At 55.1% G+C, this 19806-nt stretch overlaps 1 protein-coding gene across 1 annotated transcript; it reads right to left on the bottom strand.

Moving 5' to 3' along the window:
• Window positions 1-726: 726 nt before the first annotated feature.
• On the bottom strand, window positions 727-3042 carry AVPR1B (arginine vasopressin receptor 1B). Its single transcript, XM_063356619.1, has 2 exons — window positions 1949-3042; window positions 727-1096 (listed from the first exon to the last, which is right to left on the bottom strand). The coding sequence occupies exons 1-2, from the start codon at window positions 2925-2927 to the stop codon at window positions 801-803; spliced, it is 1275 nt and encodes a 424-aa protein (XP_063212689.1). The 5' UTR covers window positions 2928-3042; the 3' UTR covers window positions 727-800.
• Window positions 3043-19806: the final 16764 nt, after the last annotated feature.

A 19806-nucleotide genomic window follows, 5' to 3' on the forward strand; every position in this document is an offset into this window, starting at 1 on the left:
GGGCATGGAGGGAGGCACGGTCTGCCCGGGCAAGCTGGAGCTGGGCCAGGGCTACTGCGAGCAGCTGGGTGGTGGTGCCAGTGCTGCATCTCAGATGCTCTCACCAGCGTGGCGCGATGCCGCTGTGCGGTTGCAGGACGGCTGTGCACGACAGGAGGGGACATTTCTGCCCTGTGGCTTTTGCTCCAGCCCCGTCCCTGTCCCCGGGGAGGTGGGCAGGGGTCCGGCCCCAGAGCTGCCTGTCTGCGGAGGGCAATGGCGGGGAGAGAAGGGGGGAGCCTGTGCTGTGCCCTGGGGCACGGGAAAGCTGTGTCTGCCTTGTCTGCTCTGCCAGCAAAGCCCTGAGGATGGGAGGTGAGGATCTTGCTCGCAGGCAGCTCTGGAGCAGATGTAGCCCCGTTGCCTCCTGCTGTGCTCGGCCTGCTTTGCTGGCTTCTGCTGAACACCCAGAGCTCGAGTCCCTCCGGGAAGACACCCTGGTGCAGCATCCCTGGCGGATAGCTGGGCTGTGAGGTGTTCCTGGAGGAGGGAGCGCAGCCAGGTGGTGAGAGGCTTCCTAACCTCCGAGGGGAGTGGATGCTGATGGGGCTCTGTCCGTCTGCCCCGATGCTCACCGCAGATGCAGCGTGCGCAGCAGCAGGCACACAAGGGCAAGATGGACGGCGATGCTTTCTGGGTTGGGCACCCAGCTTTCTGCAAAATGAGATGCTGCCGGGTGGGGAGAGGCGCACCTCTGCAGTGACAACGTTCGTGGTGTCACATCTGGTGGCAGTTGTCCCAGTGGAGGGATGTGCCGCAGCCTAGAGTGTGCCCGACTCGGTCACCACCTCCTCGCAGGGTGGGCAGAAGCCCCCGTGCAGGGGGAGGCCGGCGGGGCCGGTGTGGTGGCTGTGGCTCAGGATGGTGGTTTTCCTGCTGCAGAGGCTCCCGGTGGAGGCCTGTCTCCGCAGCCCGGGCCGGGGGCCGCCCCAGCAGGACAGGCAGCGAGCCGCGTCCTGCAGCAGGTGTCCGCTGAAGAACATGTAAATCCAGGGGTTGCAGCAGCTGCTGAGGCTGGCCAGCAGCATGGTGATGGTGAAAGCCACGTTGGTGGACTCTGGGAAGGCAAGGGAGAGAGCTGAACATCCATCAGGCTGGGCAGGGTCCCACTGCGCAATGGGCAGGACCTCGGGGGCTCTTTTTGGCTCAGGCGTGCATCCTGTGTCCCATTCCCATCCCATCTGACTGGCATTTATTTGGGTAGGAGACTGCAGCAGGAGACTGCTGTTTTGCAGGTGGGTGATGTGCTGTGATGGGGATGTGCTGGGGCACATCTCAGGGACAGTGCTGGGAGGTGAGACCCAGCAGCTTTTGGACCTACCTTCACCCTGTTTGCTGGTCAAAGCTTCTCCCAGAGGCCTTTCAATCTCAGATAAAGTTCCTTCTACCCACGAGCAGGCTAGGAGAGCTACAGAAAATTTCCAGAAAAAGTCATTCTATGAAATCAGAAATCCACTTCTGAAACCTCGGCAGCTGGCTCAGCAAAAGCCTTAGGGCCACTCGATGCTCCGTGCAAAGGAGCTGCTCCAGCAGCATGGAGAGGCCGTCCCGGCAGAGGATGGGAGCAGCTGGCGCAGTGAAGACCCTCCCTGCACTCACATACCAAACACAGGAGCTCCTGAAGCAAATGCCCATGTGAGGCAAGAGACACACATGGCAAAGATATTCCCATGACATCTTTACACATCCCTACAGGCGATGTGAAGCCGTTGCTTTTCAGTGGCACTTCTGGTGAAAGCAATGATTTGACTCTGCAAACTGTTTTCTATAAATATTACTGGGGAGCAAATCTGTAGCCTCGCCCATGATTTTTAAAATGACAAAATAACAGACAGCTCTTGTTAAAAATGCAATGGGCATGCTGTGTGCCTGCTCTCGGCTGCAGCCCGGCATCCCCACCACTACTCACCATCATCAGGAGCATCCTCGTCCCACACCGACCACATCTGCACGCTGAAAAAGGGTGCCCAGCAGGCAACGTAGGCCACCACGATGACAAAGGTCATCTTCACCGTGCGGATCTTGGCACGGGAGATGGTCCGCACGCTGCTCACCCGCGAGGGCTGCCCGCTGGGGCATTGCCCGCTCTTCTCGGAGGAGCAGGGAGCAGCAGGGACAGCCGCTGTGGGTCCCCCCATGCTGGTGGCACCGCTCTGGGTCTTGCCCTTGAGGTTCTTGCAGATCTCGTGGCAGATGAGGCTGTAGCAGACGGTGAGGATGCCGACGGGCAGGATGAAGATGCACAGTGTGGTCCAGGTGATGTAGGCTCGGGCTCCCCACGGGTACCTGAAGTCTGCCCAGCAGTCCAGCACCCCCGAGCCCTGGCGCACCTCCCGCAGGGAGAAGATGAAGACCTGGGGCAGGCTGAGCAGGCAGCTGAGCAGCCACGTAGCCCCGATCATCACGTAGGCCTGGCGGCTGGGCTGCTGCAGGGTGCGCAGCGGGTGGCACACGGCCATGTAGCGGTCCAGCGTCATCACGATGAGCATGTAGGTGGAGGCGAACATGCTCAGCACCTGCAGGTACTTGACTGCCCTGCAGAGCGGGTCCGGCCCCAAGAAGCGGTACGTCACCTCCCAGATCATCTGCGGCAGCACCTGGAAGAGCGCAACGCCCAGGTCGGTCAGCCCCAGGTGCAAGATGAAGAGATGCATCCGGCTCATCTTCTTCCTCAGGCGGTACATCGCCAGCAGCACCCCCACGTTGCCTACGGTCGCTACAGCCAGGATGGTGGCCAGCACCCCGATCTCCGCCTTGGCCAGTGCCTCGTCCCGGCTGTGCAAGAGGGCCAGCTTGGGGTCCCCTGCCAGGGTCTGGGGGCTCAGCAGCCCCTGGCCGTGCCCAGGCCGGCTGCGATGAGTGCTGTTCCAGTCCCAGCCTGGCTCCATCCCTTTGGGAAGCTCTGCAGGAGCACAGGCAGCTGCAACGCTCCTCTCTGATGCCTTGTTAAACTCTTCCCTGCCTCCCCAGGCTTGAGCTCTGTGGGTCAGTGCTGCCCCTGAGCACCACTGCACCAGCTCCTCTGACCCCGGCCGGGGGATCTGGACATCCTGCGGTCCCCACCACCGCTGCAGGTTGTCACCTCCCCACCCTTGTGCTCCTCAACATCACTCTAAGCCTGTGCTGAGCGGCTGCAACTCCCCTCTCTGGCTGGGCAGCTCCATGCAAAAGAGCCCCTGGTTCAGTCCTTGATCTTTCTCTCGTCTGCACTAAACATTCCCAAATCCCTGTTTCTCCCTGCAGTGCTCATCTTGTCCGTCCCCTCTGCCCCCTGCGCTGGTAAATTGAAGGAGGAAGGGGAATCCTCTTTGTTGCTTTTTTCCAGTGCAGCAAAAGCAATAGAAAACGCTACAGAGGCTGCATCGCTTTGGCCATTTCATTCCAAGAACAGTCGAAGTCAGGTGAGCGGTGTCCGAGCGCCCGCGTCTCAGCGGGAAGCGGGGCAGCTGTCTGCCGGCGGTGGCTCTCGGTCACTGTGTGTGTGCACGCCGCCTGCCCGGGTCTGGGATTTATAGCCTGGCAGCTCCCCTCCCTGGCTGGCCCCAGCCTCCAGGCTCCACCGTGCCGGCTCTGCCGCTGTGCCGAGCGCTGCTGGACACGGCAGCGGGGACCCAGCTCCCCTCCTGCCGCTCTCTCGGGAGCTGTGATCCCTGGGCTTTGCTGGGGGCTTTTACCAAATGTGATTTCTGGGCAAGAGCCAAAGGCTGGGAATCCTCCTGCACTTCCACCCTTGTTCCCTGCATCCCCTCTTCTGCAGCAGGGATGCTCTGCCCCCCATCTGCTCTGTCCCTGCTCATCAGACCCCCCCAGACCTCTGCCTTTGGCTTCTCCTGGCCCAGCAGGAGAAGCCTCTGTCCCGAGAGCCTGGGCACGGGGGGATGAGGGGGTGCGGGTCCCCCAGAGCAGCAGGAGTCAGACATCCCTCGGCTTTGTGCAGCTGGGTCTCAGCCCCGCAGCAAAGTCAGTGGAAACATCATTCACTGGCACCACATCCTGAGGCTGCCTGTTTTGATCTGCTGTCCCTTTCCTCCTGTGTGGGGGACAGAGTTTGTGCCCGAGACATGGCAAAAGCCTGACTCTGCCTCCTTAGTCCCCAGCTAAACGCTGTCGTTTTACTCCACCCGACAGAAATCCACCCCAAAGGCAGGGAGCGGGATCCTGTTCGCCTGCCTCTGCTCGTCAATATTTGCCCCATCTCCCATCTGCGGCAGAGCCTGGAAAAAACGCATGGGAAAGGAAAAGCTGGTGGGGAGAAGCGAGCTGGAGAGGCCCCAGAGGCTGCAGGCTTTATGCAAAGGTGTGAGCCAGAGGGACGGTGACGGGCAACAGAAGTACCCGCAGTCAAAGGGGCTGAAAACACAGATGAGGCTACAGCTGAAACGCTCCCGCGTCCCCCCTGCCTCAGCAGAGCCGGGGCCGAGCACGGGGCCGGCAGCTCGGGCACCTCCTCGCTGCCTCTTCTGATCTTCCCTTCCCACTCTTTTCTGAGCCTTCGATGTGTTTTCCCACATGATGTGCGATTGCAAAATATTTTCTTCGCATACGTATACAAATACAGGTGTGTTTGTGTGTATATACACAATTTCGCTTTTGTTTTGCAACATGAAGGCTTTGTTTTTCCCCTACCGGCTATTGAATTCTGTCAATAAGAAATAAAGCCACCCATCTATTTCCAGTGTTTTTTTCCTTTCTCTACTGGGGAAAGACGACAGCAGCAACCAACAGAAAGGCACCGACACGGCTTCTTCCCAGCACTTGTCTGCTTGGCGCGGGCTTTGCCGCTCCCAGAGCCTGCTCGGGCTCGCTGGCTGTGATATTACAATTACCTTGCCTGCAAGAAGGCTGTTATTTGCTGAATAAAGATTTGCAGCTCACCTCTAATAACCATAAACGAGCACAGTTTGTATCTAATTAAAAGACATTCATCCTTATAAGCGACCCCGTGGATATAAAGTACCCATCCCAGGGAAGTGCCTGGCCGAGGTGCCGGTGTTAGAGATAGGAAGGTGTTTCAGTGAATAGTGTAATTTTCTATGTTTGTGATCAGACAGCTGATTTTCTGGAAGATTAATAGAGAGCAATGCAAAAAAAACCCTACAAAGCGATGAAAAGCTAAGATGAAGGTAGAGATGGAAGGGCAGATTCTGCAGAGAGAAAGAAACATTTAAAGGGTTTTGAGGACAGACTCGGCTTTCGCTGGCACCAGTTTGATTTGGGAGCAATTCCCTCGGAGTTAGAGCTTTTACTCCACATTTCCCTAAGTTCAGTTGCGGGGAGAATACTTCTGCAAAGGCGCTTAGAGGAAAGTGAAGTTAATTCCCGAAAGAAAAAATGATCCTTGCAACATAGAAATTCATTTTCTTTGGAGAGAGAGAGATTATCACGGCGAAGAAATTTTTCAAGCAGACGGATTAAAAAATAAACCCCTCTTCTTTTGCTGGTTTCCCGGGCATTTTGACACATGGCTAGTGCTGCCAGGCTGTACGGGCTTCCGCACGGCCAGGGCTGGGCTCTCCCACTCGGCAACTGGGGAATTGCTCACTGAGGATGCTGCGGGTTTGGTTGGTGCTCTGGGAGCCCCTGAGAGGGAATGGTCCAGCTGTGCCTGGTGGCCCGGCCCCACCCCACCCCACCCCACCCCACCCCACCCAGCCCTGTCCTACCCATCCCGGCCCCACCCATCCCAGCCCAGCCCCATCCATCCCAGACCAGCCCTGCCCTGCCCTGCCCCACCCAACCCATCCCAGCCCCACCCAGCCCGGCCCCGCCCTTCCTGGACCAGCCCCGCCCTGCCTTGCCCCACCCCACCCAGCCCCACCCACCCTATCCCAGCCCCGCCCAGCCCCACCCAGCTGCAGCTGTTCAGGCTGTTTGCCCCAAGCCTGGCCCCGGGGAGCAGCGTCTGGGGGTGCTGCGGGATGAGGAAAGTGCTGCTGGTTTCTGGTAACGCCTCTGGAGGGCCCCGGAGATGCTGGGAGGGCTGGAGCCCCTCTGCTGTGGGACAGGCTGAGAGAGCTGGGGGGGTTCAGCCTGGAGAAGAGAAGGCTCCGGGGAGATCTTCCAGCCCCTGCCAGTCCCTAAAGGGGCTCCAGGAAAGCTGGGGAGGGACTCGGGATCAGGGAGGGGAGCCATGGGGCGCGGGGGAAGGGTTTACACTGAAAGAGGGGGGATAGAATGAAATCTCAGGAAGAAATTCTTTGCTGTGAGGGCGGTGAGCCCCTGGCCCAGGTTGCCCAGAGAAGCTGTGGCTGCCCCATCCCTGGAGGGGTTCAAGGCCAGGTTGGACGGGGCTTGGAGCAACCTGGGCTGGTGGGAGGTGTCCCTGCCCAGGGCAGGGGGTAGCACTGGGTGGCCTTTAAGGTCCCTTCCAACCCAAACCATGCTGTGACTCTCTGATCTTTCTGCGCTCGGGTGGTTCGTATGCCCGGCACAGGGAGGGTGCGCACACAGGGTCACCCTTAGGGCTCTGCCAGCTGCTTATTGGTGCCGCAGTGTGACCTGAGCCCTGAAACGTTGCCATCACACGGTCCCTGTTTCTTTCCTTCCCTCTGGGTGCAATACTGAGGTGTGGGACGTATAACTGGATTTCTAAGCTCTTAACATGCAGTTTGTTGCGGTGATGCTGTATTAGCGATGATTTCTGGCAGCTGGTAGCACCAATACACCGTAGAGCATCGCACACAAAATGCTGTTTCTCTCACCAGCATCCCGTGCTCTCGTACTGGAGAGCGCAGAGGTAGAGGTTTTGCGATTGCTAAATCGCTTGGCACGTTAGCTGGTTACTTTGCTTTGTGGGTAGCTTACTGCTTACATAAATAAATGCAATTTGTTGGCTTGGGGTTTATATGCTGCTTTGGCTCACTTTGCAGCACCAATATTGTATTTGTGGCGTGTGATGGTGTTAAACTTCTATTGCTGACAGCACAAGGCATCCTCGGCCTGTCTTTAGCGTTTAATCACTGAAGTGGCTCTTGTGGCCCAGGTCAGGAAGAAGCGAGTCCTGGTCACGTCCCGCTGGTTCAGCTGCTGTAAAATTAATGGTGTTGCAACCGCTTCAGAGCGGCTTGGGATCGTCTCCTTGGAAAGGCTGAGGGCAGGGATGAGGGCTGGGAGTTCCCGGTGTCTAATGCTACTTTTAATGCCAACTCTCTGTCAAAATTAAGCCAGCAGTGACTTCCACCTCCCAAAAGCGTAAACTGCTGAGACTTTCCAGTTCTTAAAGACTTCAAGACCTTTAAAAGCCGAGCTCGCTCGTGCCACTGACCTAACGCCATGTCGGGCTCTCCTTCGTTTCTTTGAGACTTGAGGAGTTTGGAAGCAGAAAACTGGATATAATTTGGGGTTTTTTTAGCTGCTTGCACCGTTTGTGAAGAGTTCTGAGAACAGTGACCTGATGGTGTCTGTCTGAGCAGGGAAACGCGTTTCCCCACAGCCTGGTCATCGAGCGGAGGATGCGATCGCAGCCGTTCCTGCGAGTGCTGAGGGATTTAGCGCAGCCCTGGTCTGTCCTGAAACCACGTGGAATGCCCCAAAATACTAAACTATCTCTAAAAGGGCACCTGGCTCAACACTTGCACTGTGACTCCTATTGCGCTCCATAGGGAGAAAACTGGGGTGTAATCACCTGTCGTACGGCTCTGGGAAACGAAGGCAGGAGCTTCTGTAATTTTAAGGTAATTATAAGCCAGATGTGTCAGTCAGTCTCCCCTCTTCCTCCCCCTCTTTCCCTCATTCAGGTTTGGTTTTTTTCCATTTAATTAAAACCTCTGATCCTGCTTAATATTAGAGAGCTTGTCGGGGTGCATAAATAAATATGCTGAACACATGGCAAATGCCCCAAAGCGCTGCCTCGTCGGGCCACTGCCAGGCAGAACAAGCAGTTTTGATTTTAATGGAAAATCCACACGAAGCCGTAAAAATTGGCAAGCGGAATAACAAAAGCTGACAGCGTTGCATTAAAGAGCTACATTTTAAAGTGTCAGTGCTTAAAAACATTGCCTTGAAGAGGGACTGGGAGGGGGGGGCCGAGCTGCCGTCCCTGGGGGTGCTGTGGCTGCGTCTCAGCCCAGTTTGCCTCGGAGCATCGCTCCCTTCGTCCTCCACGTGGCTCCCGGCGACCCAGGGGACAGCCCTGACCTCCCCAACCCCCACCCTCCGAGTGTCCCCAAACTGTGCCCAGAAGCACCCGGGCCCCCCAAGCCCCGCGGGGACGAGCCAGCCTGCGCCGGGGGGGTCGGACCAGGCTCCCTCCCTGGCACGGTCTGCAAGGTGAGCCTGAAGCGCCTTTGCAGGCTGGGGAAGAGCACCAGGGGACTTCTGCGGGATGAAATAAATCCAATCCTGGGGTGTTACCGCAGCTGATAACTCTGTTACGGTTTACTTTTTCTGTGTTGTTTTGCTGCATCTTTTCATTTGACCCACGTGTGTGGAAACAGTCTGCATAAATAGAGGCGACTGCCAGAGGGAAAAATTGAAGCTACAGGCATCGTCGAGATGGCAAATTACTTGTTTATCATCCTTACGTTCTCCCTGTTGGTTTCCTTGTATAGCCAGGGATGTCTAAAGCCTTTAGTAGCTGTGAAATGCTTCAATTTCCTTCCCCGCTCCCTCATCTCCTTTTGCTGTTATCATCATTAGCGTTTAAAAACCAGACACAGCCAGAGCATTTACAGCCTTAAAATCAATAACAATAAAAAAAAAAACAAACGCAAAATTACATTTCAAGGCTGGAAACAAATGGCTTTTTCTTGTCGTCTCCTGACAGGCTGCTGTGGGGAAAATATCTATGTCTGTTGGCTCCGGAGCGGACAGACAGACAAGCCGGGCCACGGCTGCGCGGGTCAGGAGTGCCACCACGGCAGCGGTCGCACCGCGGCACTTGCTTTAGGTCCTGTATTTTGCTGTCTGCAGTGGAGGTTTGATCTGCACGTGGGGTTTTCAGGCCCTACAGCCTCTAGAGATGAAGTGTTTTGTGTTATTTATAATAAGCACCTTGCTAGGACACGCGCAGTGGTTGCATGGGTGACTCCCACGCTCCGGTCCCGTGTGGGGCTGGCAGAGCTGGCCCCCCAGGCAGTTTATGGCCATGGGGGTGCTTGGGCTGCTTCGGGCATCGGCATCTGCTGGAGAGGGGACAGCAAAGGGCTATGAAGGTGATGAGGGGACTAGAACATCTCTCTAATGAAGAAAGGCTGAGGGATTTGGGTCTCTTCAGTCTGGAAAAAAGACAACTGAGGGGGGACCTTATCAACGCTGGTAAATACCTCAAGGGGGGGTGTCAGGAGGATGGGGCCAGGCTCTTCTCAGTGGTGCCCAGGGACAGGACAAGGCGTAACGGGCACAAACTTAACCATGGGAAGTTCCATCTCAACACGAGGAAGAACTTCTTTGCTGTGAGGGTGGCAGAGCCCTGGCACAGGCTGCCCAGAGAGGTGGGGGAGTCTCCGTCTCTGGAGACATCCCAACCCCGCCTGGACGCGTTCCTGTGCCACCTGCTCTGGGTGACCCTGCTCTGGCAGGGGGCTGGAGGGGATGATCTCCAGAGGGCCCTGCCAACCCCACTATTTTGCGAGTCTGTGATCTACAGCCGCTTCAGCCCACATCCCCCTCCAGCGGCTGCAGCTGACGTTGGGGCTGCAGTAGTGTCCCGGGGATGATGGAGGCTCCCCACGCTCCAGAGCGGGAAGGGAGCTGCTGCCTTCGCCCTCCTCCCTCCCCTTCGGTGCAGACCAAGGAGAGCACAGGATTTAAGATACATTTAATTGAAAATCTCAATACTCGGTGGGCGGGAAGCGAGCAAGAACCTTTCCGTGACCTCAGATCTGCTTTGTCTACTGTTCCCTCCTTGCCTGCTGGAGATGCTGCAGTTATTCAGAACCCATTGCCTCCCAGGTAGGAGAGGCATCAATCAGGATTATGAAAGGAGAGGAGCAGCTGCTTCAGGACAATATATTAGAAAATGATGAATCATAGGGAAAATGTCTGCAGCAATCTGTACTCTCCCTGCTAAAGCAAAGTTCAAGGCTTCGTGATTAAAGGTTGTTCTCGCCTATTTGATAGCCAGGCCCAGGTTGTGCCCAAATCCAGGGAAATGTGGCTGGGATTGTGCAGCTGCGTCGGTGGGACCGCTTCGCAGCGAGGGACCAGCGCTGAGGTCAGCTTGTGTCGTTCAATTAAAACACGGGGTATTTCTCACCTGCCCTGACATTGTTACCCCAAACGCTCTTGGACTGTCAAGCTAAAGGACTTTAAGATGCTGAAAGACAAGTTCACAGAGGCCAGTCTTGGCCACCAGAAGTACTACTATTAGTCGTGTGGCTTCTCTTAAGCTGTTTGAGCATCTTCTTTCCTTTTCTTGCTGCCTTTTTGCGTACGTGGAGAATAGGACAAAATAAACCCAATTAAAGCACATTATTGGTGTTTCACTAGTAGTTTAGCTCGACATAATGGATCAGTAGTGCCAGTGGAATTGCTGCCTCCAGCTTGCATGAAATGTGGGTCTTTTTCTTCCCCCCCCATCTTGGTGTGTGAAAATCTCCTAGGAAACATAGCTCTAATGGTCTGCCTCCTCCCTGTGCTGCGGTTCCTGCAAACGAAGCGGAAAGCTGTGCTCTAAATATGCCGCCTGCTTCTCCTAATTAAATGGCTGTGGGCAGAAGATCCTTGTAGCGTTGATGGAGCTGTAACACCGGGATGCTGGCTTTGTTTGGCAATGCGTTGGTCGTTACTGTGCTCTGACGATCCCTGCTGTGGTGGGAATTGGTGGGGTGGAGGTCTTGGACATGGAGAGCATGTCTGGAGAGCACGTGTCCTTCAGCTCTGCATGCTGAAGGAGATGCTGCCCCAGGTCTGTTCTGACTGTGACCCAGGGGACCAGACTCTCCTGGTGTGAGCTGCAGATGCAGCTTCAGCTTTGCAAGCATTTTGCAAAATTTGTACGCTGGAAGGGCTATTAAGCATCGGAACAGGCTGCCCAGGGAAGCGGTTGAGGCACCATCCCTGGAGGAATTTAAAAGACGGGTAGACACAGCACTTAGAGATACGGTTTAGTGATGGTTTTGTCAGAGTTGGGTTGAAGGTTGGACTCGATGACCTGAAAGGTCCCTTCCAGCCCAGGCCATTCTATGATCCGGCCCTTTGGATGGCGGCAGTGGGTTTGGTGGCAGGTGACCCCCCACCCCCTACTGGGGAGTCCTTCCCCTTCCCACCCACCCGCTCTGCCCAGGGCTGTGACACAGCCGTCCCCACTGTCCGTGTGGGAACGGGCACCAGCTTTGAGGGCTGGCATGAGCGTGGTGAGCCCTTCCCCTGCAGCTTCATCAACACCCCCCCGGCGCCGCTTTGTCCTTCGGTTAGGACAAGAGTTAATCCTCAGCCTGCTCTCGCCTGGGCTCTCCGGCAGGCAGGGCAGCGGGATGGCAGCCCTCGGGGAGGCAGTTAATGCTCGTTAATCCTCTCCCGATGTGGGGTGTCTGAGGAAGAGGTGATAAAGTACAGCGGCTGCACACCGTGTACTGCCGGGGGGGTGGAGGCTGGGGTCAGACCAGGCAGCCCAGGCTCTTACCAGCAGTGCTGAGGCTGAAGGGCCGGTGGCGGAGCGTGCGCTGCCGGCCAGGGCAGGCTCTGCGGGACCCGTTCTGCACCCAGCAGCAGCCGCGGCACCGTGCGGAGCCGTGTTCTCCCCATGCTCTGCCCTGCGTGGGTTTGAAAACCCCACGGACACCATTCCCCAGCGTCTGGGATATCAGATGGACGCTTGTTGCGGGTATAATTTAGGATTATGGCCACTACTGTTAGCGTTAGAGGTGGGGGGTGTCACCTCACTCAGGTGTATGCTCCAATGTTCAGGGGATTATCCAACTCAATGGGAAATCAGGTTTAAATCCCCCAGGGATCCATAGATAAACATCTGAATATTCTTCTGCATCTCAATTTTTCATATTTTTTTTTTATCCTGAAGTACAACCTCTGATTCCTTTTGGGCTCCTGTGAAGAACTGGCAGAAACTGGTATTTTCGGTCTACAAGTAAGATTGTCCATCTGTTTTTGAAGAGCTCGGTGCAGACCAGGACTTCTCTGGGGAGATGGCAGTGGTTAAGAATGGTCGATTGCTTTGATGGTAAAGCCAACAATCTCCAGCTCGTAAAAGCAACTTGTTTCGCTTCATGCAGATTGTCCAATAAGGTATTCAAGCCGCATGGAATAGAAATGGTTCTGCCCCCACCTCAGAAATTGATCTTAAGAAGTATCTGACTTGGTGCCTCTAAGTGCCTGATAATGGCAAATGAAGGTAAAAGCCGCGGCAGGAATATACCTCTTATTTTTCAGGCAGATCATAGATTGAAAGGATTATTTTAGCCAAGGGTTGGGTTAGTCTGTGGCAGTCTGGTGTGTGTGTCTCCAAAGGACACTGTTTAACATGAGCAGACAATTGCTTTGTCTCCGACTCTTCCCTGCGTGTACGGTGCTAATTGCCAAGGCATCTCTTAAAAGCTATTTCCATACGCATTTGCACAACAGATTTGAAAGGCCACGAGGATGTACTTAGCACTGCTGCAAATGGGAAATGTTGCCCCCTGTATCAGAATAATGACATTTTGGAACCTGCCAAATGCATAGTTTTATCATTTACAATTCAGATGATCTGTGGACCGGTATTTTTGGCTGTAATGGATTATCACTTCATCATGCAAGCGAATCGCAGTCTGTGGCGAGAGCCTGCTGGTAGGGAAACCACAGACTGAAATCGATGGATTTCTTCAGTGGCCTTTCCATTATCTCCCTGTCTCACCGAGCTGCTGGTGTCTCGAAAACGAGCCAAATTAACATGCAGGTCAAGCATCAATGGCTGATATTTTTTTTTTTTTAGGGTTCCTGTATGGGCATGAGAATGTGGGTATTGCTGTAGCAGCAAGAAAATAATTACATGTGTTCTGCATCCCCGTCTGCAGGGGGGCTCGCAGGCTGGGTGGGAGGCAGAAGTGGGTGGGCGAGAGCCTGGGTAAAGCAGGGGCAGGGGGGGACGACAGATGCTTGGGTTTTTGTGCATTGGTGGTTTGAGGCTTTACAGAGTTTTGTTTGGCAAAACAAAAAAAAAAATAATGAGAGGGAACACGCTCTGACCATCGTCCTGTTGTTAACAAATTAGATGGTGGTTCTGCCACGGGCCTTTCCGAGCCGTGTACTTGCCCGTGTTTAGTGGATAGACTGTGCCTGGTTACATCTAAGGAGCTTTTGCCTTGCTAGCGAGCACCAAAGGGACATCTCCGGGGTCTGGCAGCAGTTCGGGGCTGGCGTGGGCTGGGACTGCGACGCAGAGAGCTGCTGGCTCCCCTCGCGGGTCGCTCATACCCGTTCAGGGCATCAAACCCCCCCGCCCGAGGCTTAACGAAGCATCGCGCCCGTCGCAGCGAGGCGAGAGCGAGCACAGCCTGGATGAGGGGGGTGGATTTGCAGCTAACTGTTGGATTAAGATGAAATGTGAAAATCACTGCTAAATCCCTTGTCTTTAGCCAAGCGAGGCGAGGAGGCTTGAACCTGCCCCTGATGCCTCACGCGTCCAGGGTCTCTTTGGTTGTTAGCTTCGCTGGTGAGACTTAAAAATAATTAAATTAATGTCTAAGTCCTCAAAAGCTAATTGAGAAAGGATTATCCTAGAAGGAAACCAGAGATGCCGGGGAAAAGGACAGCTCCCCGGTGTGACCTGTGCGGATTGCTTCAGCGGGTGAGGAGCCAGATGCTGTTTTCCCTCCTGGTGATTCGCGTGGAACAGAATCCCCTGGCAGCAGGGAACAGTCCCAGCAGCCGGGCTGGGCTCCTGGCAAACCCTAGACTTGACTAACAACCTCCTGGGACACCTGGCCTTGAGACGTCTTGGCCATCCCCGGGTGGAGAGCAGAGCAGCTCGGAGAGCGCGGTGGTTTTAAGGGGAATTATAATGCTGGGTGATTTCTGCAGCAGCAACTGGTATCTGGTTTAACACGTCTTGATCTCGCAAGTGTGTGTTTACGCCAAGTGTGGGACCAGTAGCAGCCCCTCTGCCTTTATTGGGAGCAGGCAGAGCCTTTTGCTCCACTCAAGGATAATTCCGCTGCTCCTGAAGACGTCTCCGCAGGGACCCACCAGTTCTTCCCATCCGCCCCACTGGAAAGACCATGTTCAGGACAGAAGAGCAGGAAGAATTGCTTGGGAAGAGACAAAGGTCCCCAGAGCCCTGGGCAACACCATTCGACTAATATCCCAACTTCTGACAACCAATATCCACTGTCCTGCCCCAAAACTAATTAATTTTATGCATGAGTGAATTTAACACCATCATTTAGCTCTGTCTGCTGGCGAAGACTTTGAAGTACAAACTGATTATGCAGGGAACAAGCTGGGAGCTGGTTAATAAGTTCCAACAAAGTGCGTACTGCTGGGAGGCCGTGTTAGATTAAACGTAGAATTTTATTGTTGTTTTGTCTTGGACTTCAGTTTAGAGAGAAGTGAAGCGGCAGCAGAGTCTGTCACCAGAGAGAGAGAAACACAATGATGGTGTTGGGAAATGCCTAAAAACTCCCTAAGCGTTAATGATCGGGACCTGACTCTGCTGCCTCTGAAAAACTCATTCTTCATCTCATTTGCTTGGTTTTGCTTCGCTTCAGACAGGCTGGGTGTTCATGGAGGAAATCAAAGTGAATCAGCTCAACAGTTCTGCTTTTGTGGGGCTGTCTGGAGTGAAGCGTGGGGTGGCTCAGCCCCGAGCTGCCCGGCCGGGGGTGCTGGGGGGTGTTGAGGGGTCTCGGCTGGTCCCACACTGGCGCTTCCAGGGACAGGGGTCTGGGTGGCTCCTGATTTCACCCCTCGAGGTTCTCGCCATCTGAGCAGTCGGGGTCCCTGGGGAGCCCTTGTTCAAGGGGAAGGGCTGAGGCACTGATGAGCCAGGGGACAGTGAGTCCCGACCAGTCGGTGGGTGTTTGCCAGGGCAGGGTCACGCTGGGAAGGGTTGGTGACCTTTCTGCCAGGCAGCAGCAATGACCCGTCCCACCTGGGAAATTTAAGACGAGCCCAAGCATCCACCCTGCCACGCAGTAAAGCAGCACAGCCTTTCTGACATCCTGCGTAATCGCCTTTTTCTCATTTCAAATTCACAATATGATTGAGGGGGGAGAAGGGGACAGGAAAAAGGGAGCAGAATTCCCATGGGGAAAGACCACTTTTGTTCCCACGCGGTCCCTGAGGATTGCTTGTTTCCTGAAAAGCTCAGTGCTGCAGAGGGGATGAGAACTTAAATCAAAGCTAGTTAACTTGGGAATGCCATTTTTTCAGTGTTCTTAAATCCTGACACCCATGATTAGCTCTGCTAAAGGCCTTCTCTCTGGATGACCCCTCCATAGCTGTTTTCTTTCTTTTTGATAGTCTGGAAGAGGTAAGGAGTTATTTAATTGGATTTAAATGGCTCTCCGCTACCCATTATTCACTTGATGGTACTTCGGAGGGAAAACAGCCTGGTAAGTATGCGCTGAACTTCAGCACAAATTCCAAGAGAAGAGGTTTGCCAAGGGGAAGCCAAGTCCCAGGCATCGTATTCCCCAGGGATTATCTTGGTTTGGCCAGGGAAGGCGAGGTAATGGCAGTTACGGTATTTTGAAGCTGTTTGTGGCTACGGAAAATCTGCCCTTCACCAAAAGTCAAAACACAGCTGCAAAAAGGCTTGTAAAGTCAAATTAAAAGACTAAGCAGAAGAAAACTTCAGGGAAGACTTGAAATGAACCGTTTCTGAGGCTCTGCAGACTTTACTTTTCTCCTCATTTCTTATTTTGCTAACGGAGACTGACCTCAGAGGGGGTTCAGCTGCAGCTCCCGCGGGAAGGGGAAGCTGGGAGTCGGGAATGAGATTCCCTGCCCGACGGGGGCTGTTAATTTTCTGGGGAGCAGCGCTGCTCCCCCCCGGCACTGTTTGCTGCTTTCGTGCTGGCCCGATCCGGCCGGATTTCTGCCCCGCCACCGTGGTTTAAAAAAAAAAAAGTAATAATTTAAAAAAAAAAAAAAAAAAAAAAAAAAGGTCGTTATAACAACTGTGTATCCAAGGCCCGGGGGGGTGCGGTGTGTGTGCTCCCCCCGCGCTCCGGCAGGTGGCGCCGTGGTGCCGCAGGGGCGCGGCTGTGCGGGGGGGGCACTGCTGGGGGGCAGGAGCGGGGTTGGGGGTCAGACAGTGCCTGGGGCTGGGGTACAGGCAGTCCCTGGGGGGAACATGGGCAGTGTTGGGGGGTCAGGCAGTATTGGGGGGGGATATGGGCAGTGTTGGGGGGGTCAGGCAGTGCCTGGGGTAGGGGCAGCAGCAGTGTTGGGGGCCGGGCAGTACCTGGGGGAGGGGTGCAGGCAGTGTTGGGGGGGTCAGGCAGTGCCTGGGGGGGTATATGAGCGTTATTGGTGGTCAGACAGTGCCTGGGGCTGGGGTACAGGCAGTCCCTGGGGGGAACATGGGCAGTGTTGGGGGGTCAGGCAGTACTGGGGGGGGATATGGGCAGTGTCGGGGTGTCAGGCAGTGCCTGGAGGGGTTATGGGCAGTGTTGGGGGGCTCAGGCAGTCCCTGGGGGGAACATGGGCAGTGTTGGGGTGTCAGGCAGTGCCCGGGGGGAGGGTATGGGCAGTGTTGGGGGGGCTCAGGCAGTGTTTGGTGCGGCATGGGCAGTGTTGGGGGGGTCAGGCAGTGCCGGGGGGGTGGTATAGGCAGTGTTGGGGGGGTCAGGCAGTGCCTGGGGTAGGGGCAGCAGCAGTGTTGGGGGCCGGGCAGTACCTGGGGGAGGGGTGCAGGCAGTGTTGGGGGGGTCAGGCAGTGTCTGGAGAGGCGTATGAGCTTTATTGGTGGTCAGGCAGTGCCTGGGGTAGGGGCAGGAGCAGGGTTGGGGGTCAGACAGTGCCTGGGGCTGGGGTACAGGCAGTCCCTGGGGGGAACATGGGCAGTGTTGGGGGGTCAGGCAGTACTGGGGGGGGATATGGGCAGTGTTGGGGTGTCAGGCAGTGCCTGGAGGGGTTATGGGCAGTGTTGGGGGGCTCAGGCAGTGCCTGGGGGGGTTATGGGCAGTGTTGGGGCATCAGGCAGTACCTGGGGGGGGCATAGGCAGTGTTGGGGGGTCAGGCAGTGCTGGGGGGAGAGGGTATGGGCAGTGCTGGGGGGTCAGGTAGTGCCTGGGGTGGGGGTAGAAGCAGTGCCTGGGGGGATATGGGCAGTGTTGGGGGGTCAAGCAGTGCTTGGGGGAGTCAGGCAGGACAGTGTTGCTGGAGGGCCTGGCCGTGCATCAGCTGGGAAAGCCTGAGGTCTGTCACCATGGTCGGGATGTCAATGGGGCTGGAGCGGGCTGGGCAGGGGCTCCCGGGTGGGGAAAAGCCTCCCCAGCTCCCCTCTGCATTCCAGTGCCAGGGAGCCACCCCTGGGTCTGGGGCTCCCCTTCCCGGCCTGGCTGCAGGGATGCTGGGGATGGTTTCCGCAGTCTCTGGAAGCGCTGGGATGAGGGAGGGGGCTGCGGTGCGGTTTCTCCCGAGGAGCACCGCAGCTTGGCCGGGGTGCGCGCGGGGGCTGCGGTTCAACGCGCCAAACCACTCGATCCCATCTCTTCTGGCTCTGGTTGCACTCGGGTGGGCTCCAAAATGTGTTGTCTGTGGGGCTCTGAGGTACCATCACTCTTGACACATTCGGTTGCCAGCATGTGGCCTAAGGTCAGGTCTAAGCTGCTTTACTTATTTTTTTAGAAGATATATATTGTCTGAGTCACTTCACAACATTCAAGGGAAAGGGTGACTTCTTTTTTCCTCTTCTGGGCCACGCGTTAAGCTGTGCCCTGGGCAGACGTTGGCGTTGTGCTCACCCAGCTCCCCTGATACTGAGGACATTTGCTCCCAGTCATCACATGCCCACCAAAGTATGTCTGGTGCCACCGGGGTCAGGATTTCTGGATAAATAAGACTCGCCAAGCAACGCTGCTGCCATTGCTTTCCCCCTGGTTAATTCCTGGCCAAATCTCTCGTACATGAGACAGAGGTCTTTGCCCCGAGAACGCCTGCCATGACATTCTTTTGGTTACACATAAGCAGCTAAACATTTTGGAACTGGTTGGGAAATTTTCACCAGTTTGAGAGAGAGATTTGGTTGAGATTGTTTTGTTTGCTTTTGCACATGTGAAATGTCTGGATTTTTTCCTTGTGTCTGGCAGGAGAGTTGCAGTTAGAGAATATTCATGCACTGATCTTGCTGACTTTCCTCAAGCTGTTTTTATTCCTACCACTACTCTACCCATATATTGCTGGGTTTTTTTTTCCCCGTTCAGACTAAGACAAGAATAATCTCTTACATGCTTCAAACTGTGAGGAGAATGGGTAGGGTTGTGTTTGTGGCTCACTGGGCACGTGATACGCAGACGTTGCCTCGATGTGCGCATTAACCATGCCGATGCGATGCCAGGTTGATTTTTTTTTTTTCTCTTTTCGCCTTCCTCTGAAGCTTCTGGCACAGCCCGGGGCTCCAGGGGGACACGGCGATGAGGAATATAAGCAAGGTTTCTTTTGAGTTTAATAGCGGCGTTCCTTACCCCTGCTGCGTGCCTCAAGAGTGACTCCAGGCTTGGCCCCGCATCTTGCAAAACCGATTCGGCGTTCTGAGGAGAGCTGATGTTTTTGGCTAGTTGGAGCTTCTGATAAATGTTGGCACATCTGATTTATTGTCTGACTCGGTTCCCAAGGAGACCACGTATGTAGCAGTCTGAGATAAGCGGCTTATAACCTAAAGGTGAAAGCCTTAAAATATCAGTGTCCCTTTCTCTGTTTCCATTGATAGTGAGCTCTTGCTTTTTCCCTGCTATCTTTATTTCACTCTGTTATCAGAGAATTAAATACTTTGTGTTGCATTGAGGAACCTTTCTGTCTTTACAATTGGCTGAAGTTATAAATCCAAGCAGTTGGATTTTCCGTTATCACTCTTAATGCAAATTTGCTGAGCGTGATGCCAGTGGCTCTTATGGGGTGGCCTGACGACAGCTATCATGCTGAGACCCAGAGCTGGAAGACCCCCAGATCGCCATGGAACGTGCACACGCGTGCATTTGCTGTGCCCCCCCCAGCCCTGCTGATTGCTGTGCTTCAGCCTCCTTCCCTAGAGACACCGGGGTGCTCGTGGGCTGTAGGGATGAAGACAGTTGTCTCTTGAAGCGTTAGCCAAGGCAAGGGGATGCGTATGAGTTGGAGGGACCAGCAGTCTGCTCGAGCACAGCAACAGACCCACCTTTTGAGTGGCACAAACGCGCTCTCTTGCTCAGACTGGCATGCCCAGACATCCCTTGCCTCACAGCCAGCCTCCCCACCTCTCCGCCGAGAGAAGGGTGAGTCTTGTCAACTTTTCATACACCTTTTTCCCCTGAGCACATTCCAACTGGTTCAGCACCTGGGGTCAATTTGCGAAGGTGTGCACAGACCTTGAAGGCTTGATGGATTCACCCGACTAAACCTGTACTTTATACCTTCCCTCCCACTGCTTTGTTACACCCTCTCGGAGGCCACATCTTGCACACAGCAGCTCCCTCACAGGAGCAATAGAAACAAGGTCGTTCTTGACGTTGGTCTGTTGTCCTGACCAACAGCCCAACGGTGTGGTGTGGCAGCCCGTGAAGGAGATGCCACACCGGTGCCGGTGTATGAAATACGGCATCACAGGGAATGTCCTGGGTTGGCTTTGTCTGTCGGTGGTCACCATGGCCCCCTGACTCTCCTCTGAGTCGTAAAGCACTGGGTCAGGCT

This window comes from Chroicocephalus ridibundus, chromosome 20 (assembly GCF_963924245.1).
Source record: "Chroicocephalus ridibundus chromosome 20, bChrRid1.1, whole genome shotgun sequence".
Taxonomy (NCBI): Eukaryota; Metazoa; Chordata; class Aves; order Charadriiformes; family Laridae; genus Chroicocephalus; species Chroicocephalus ridibundus.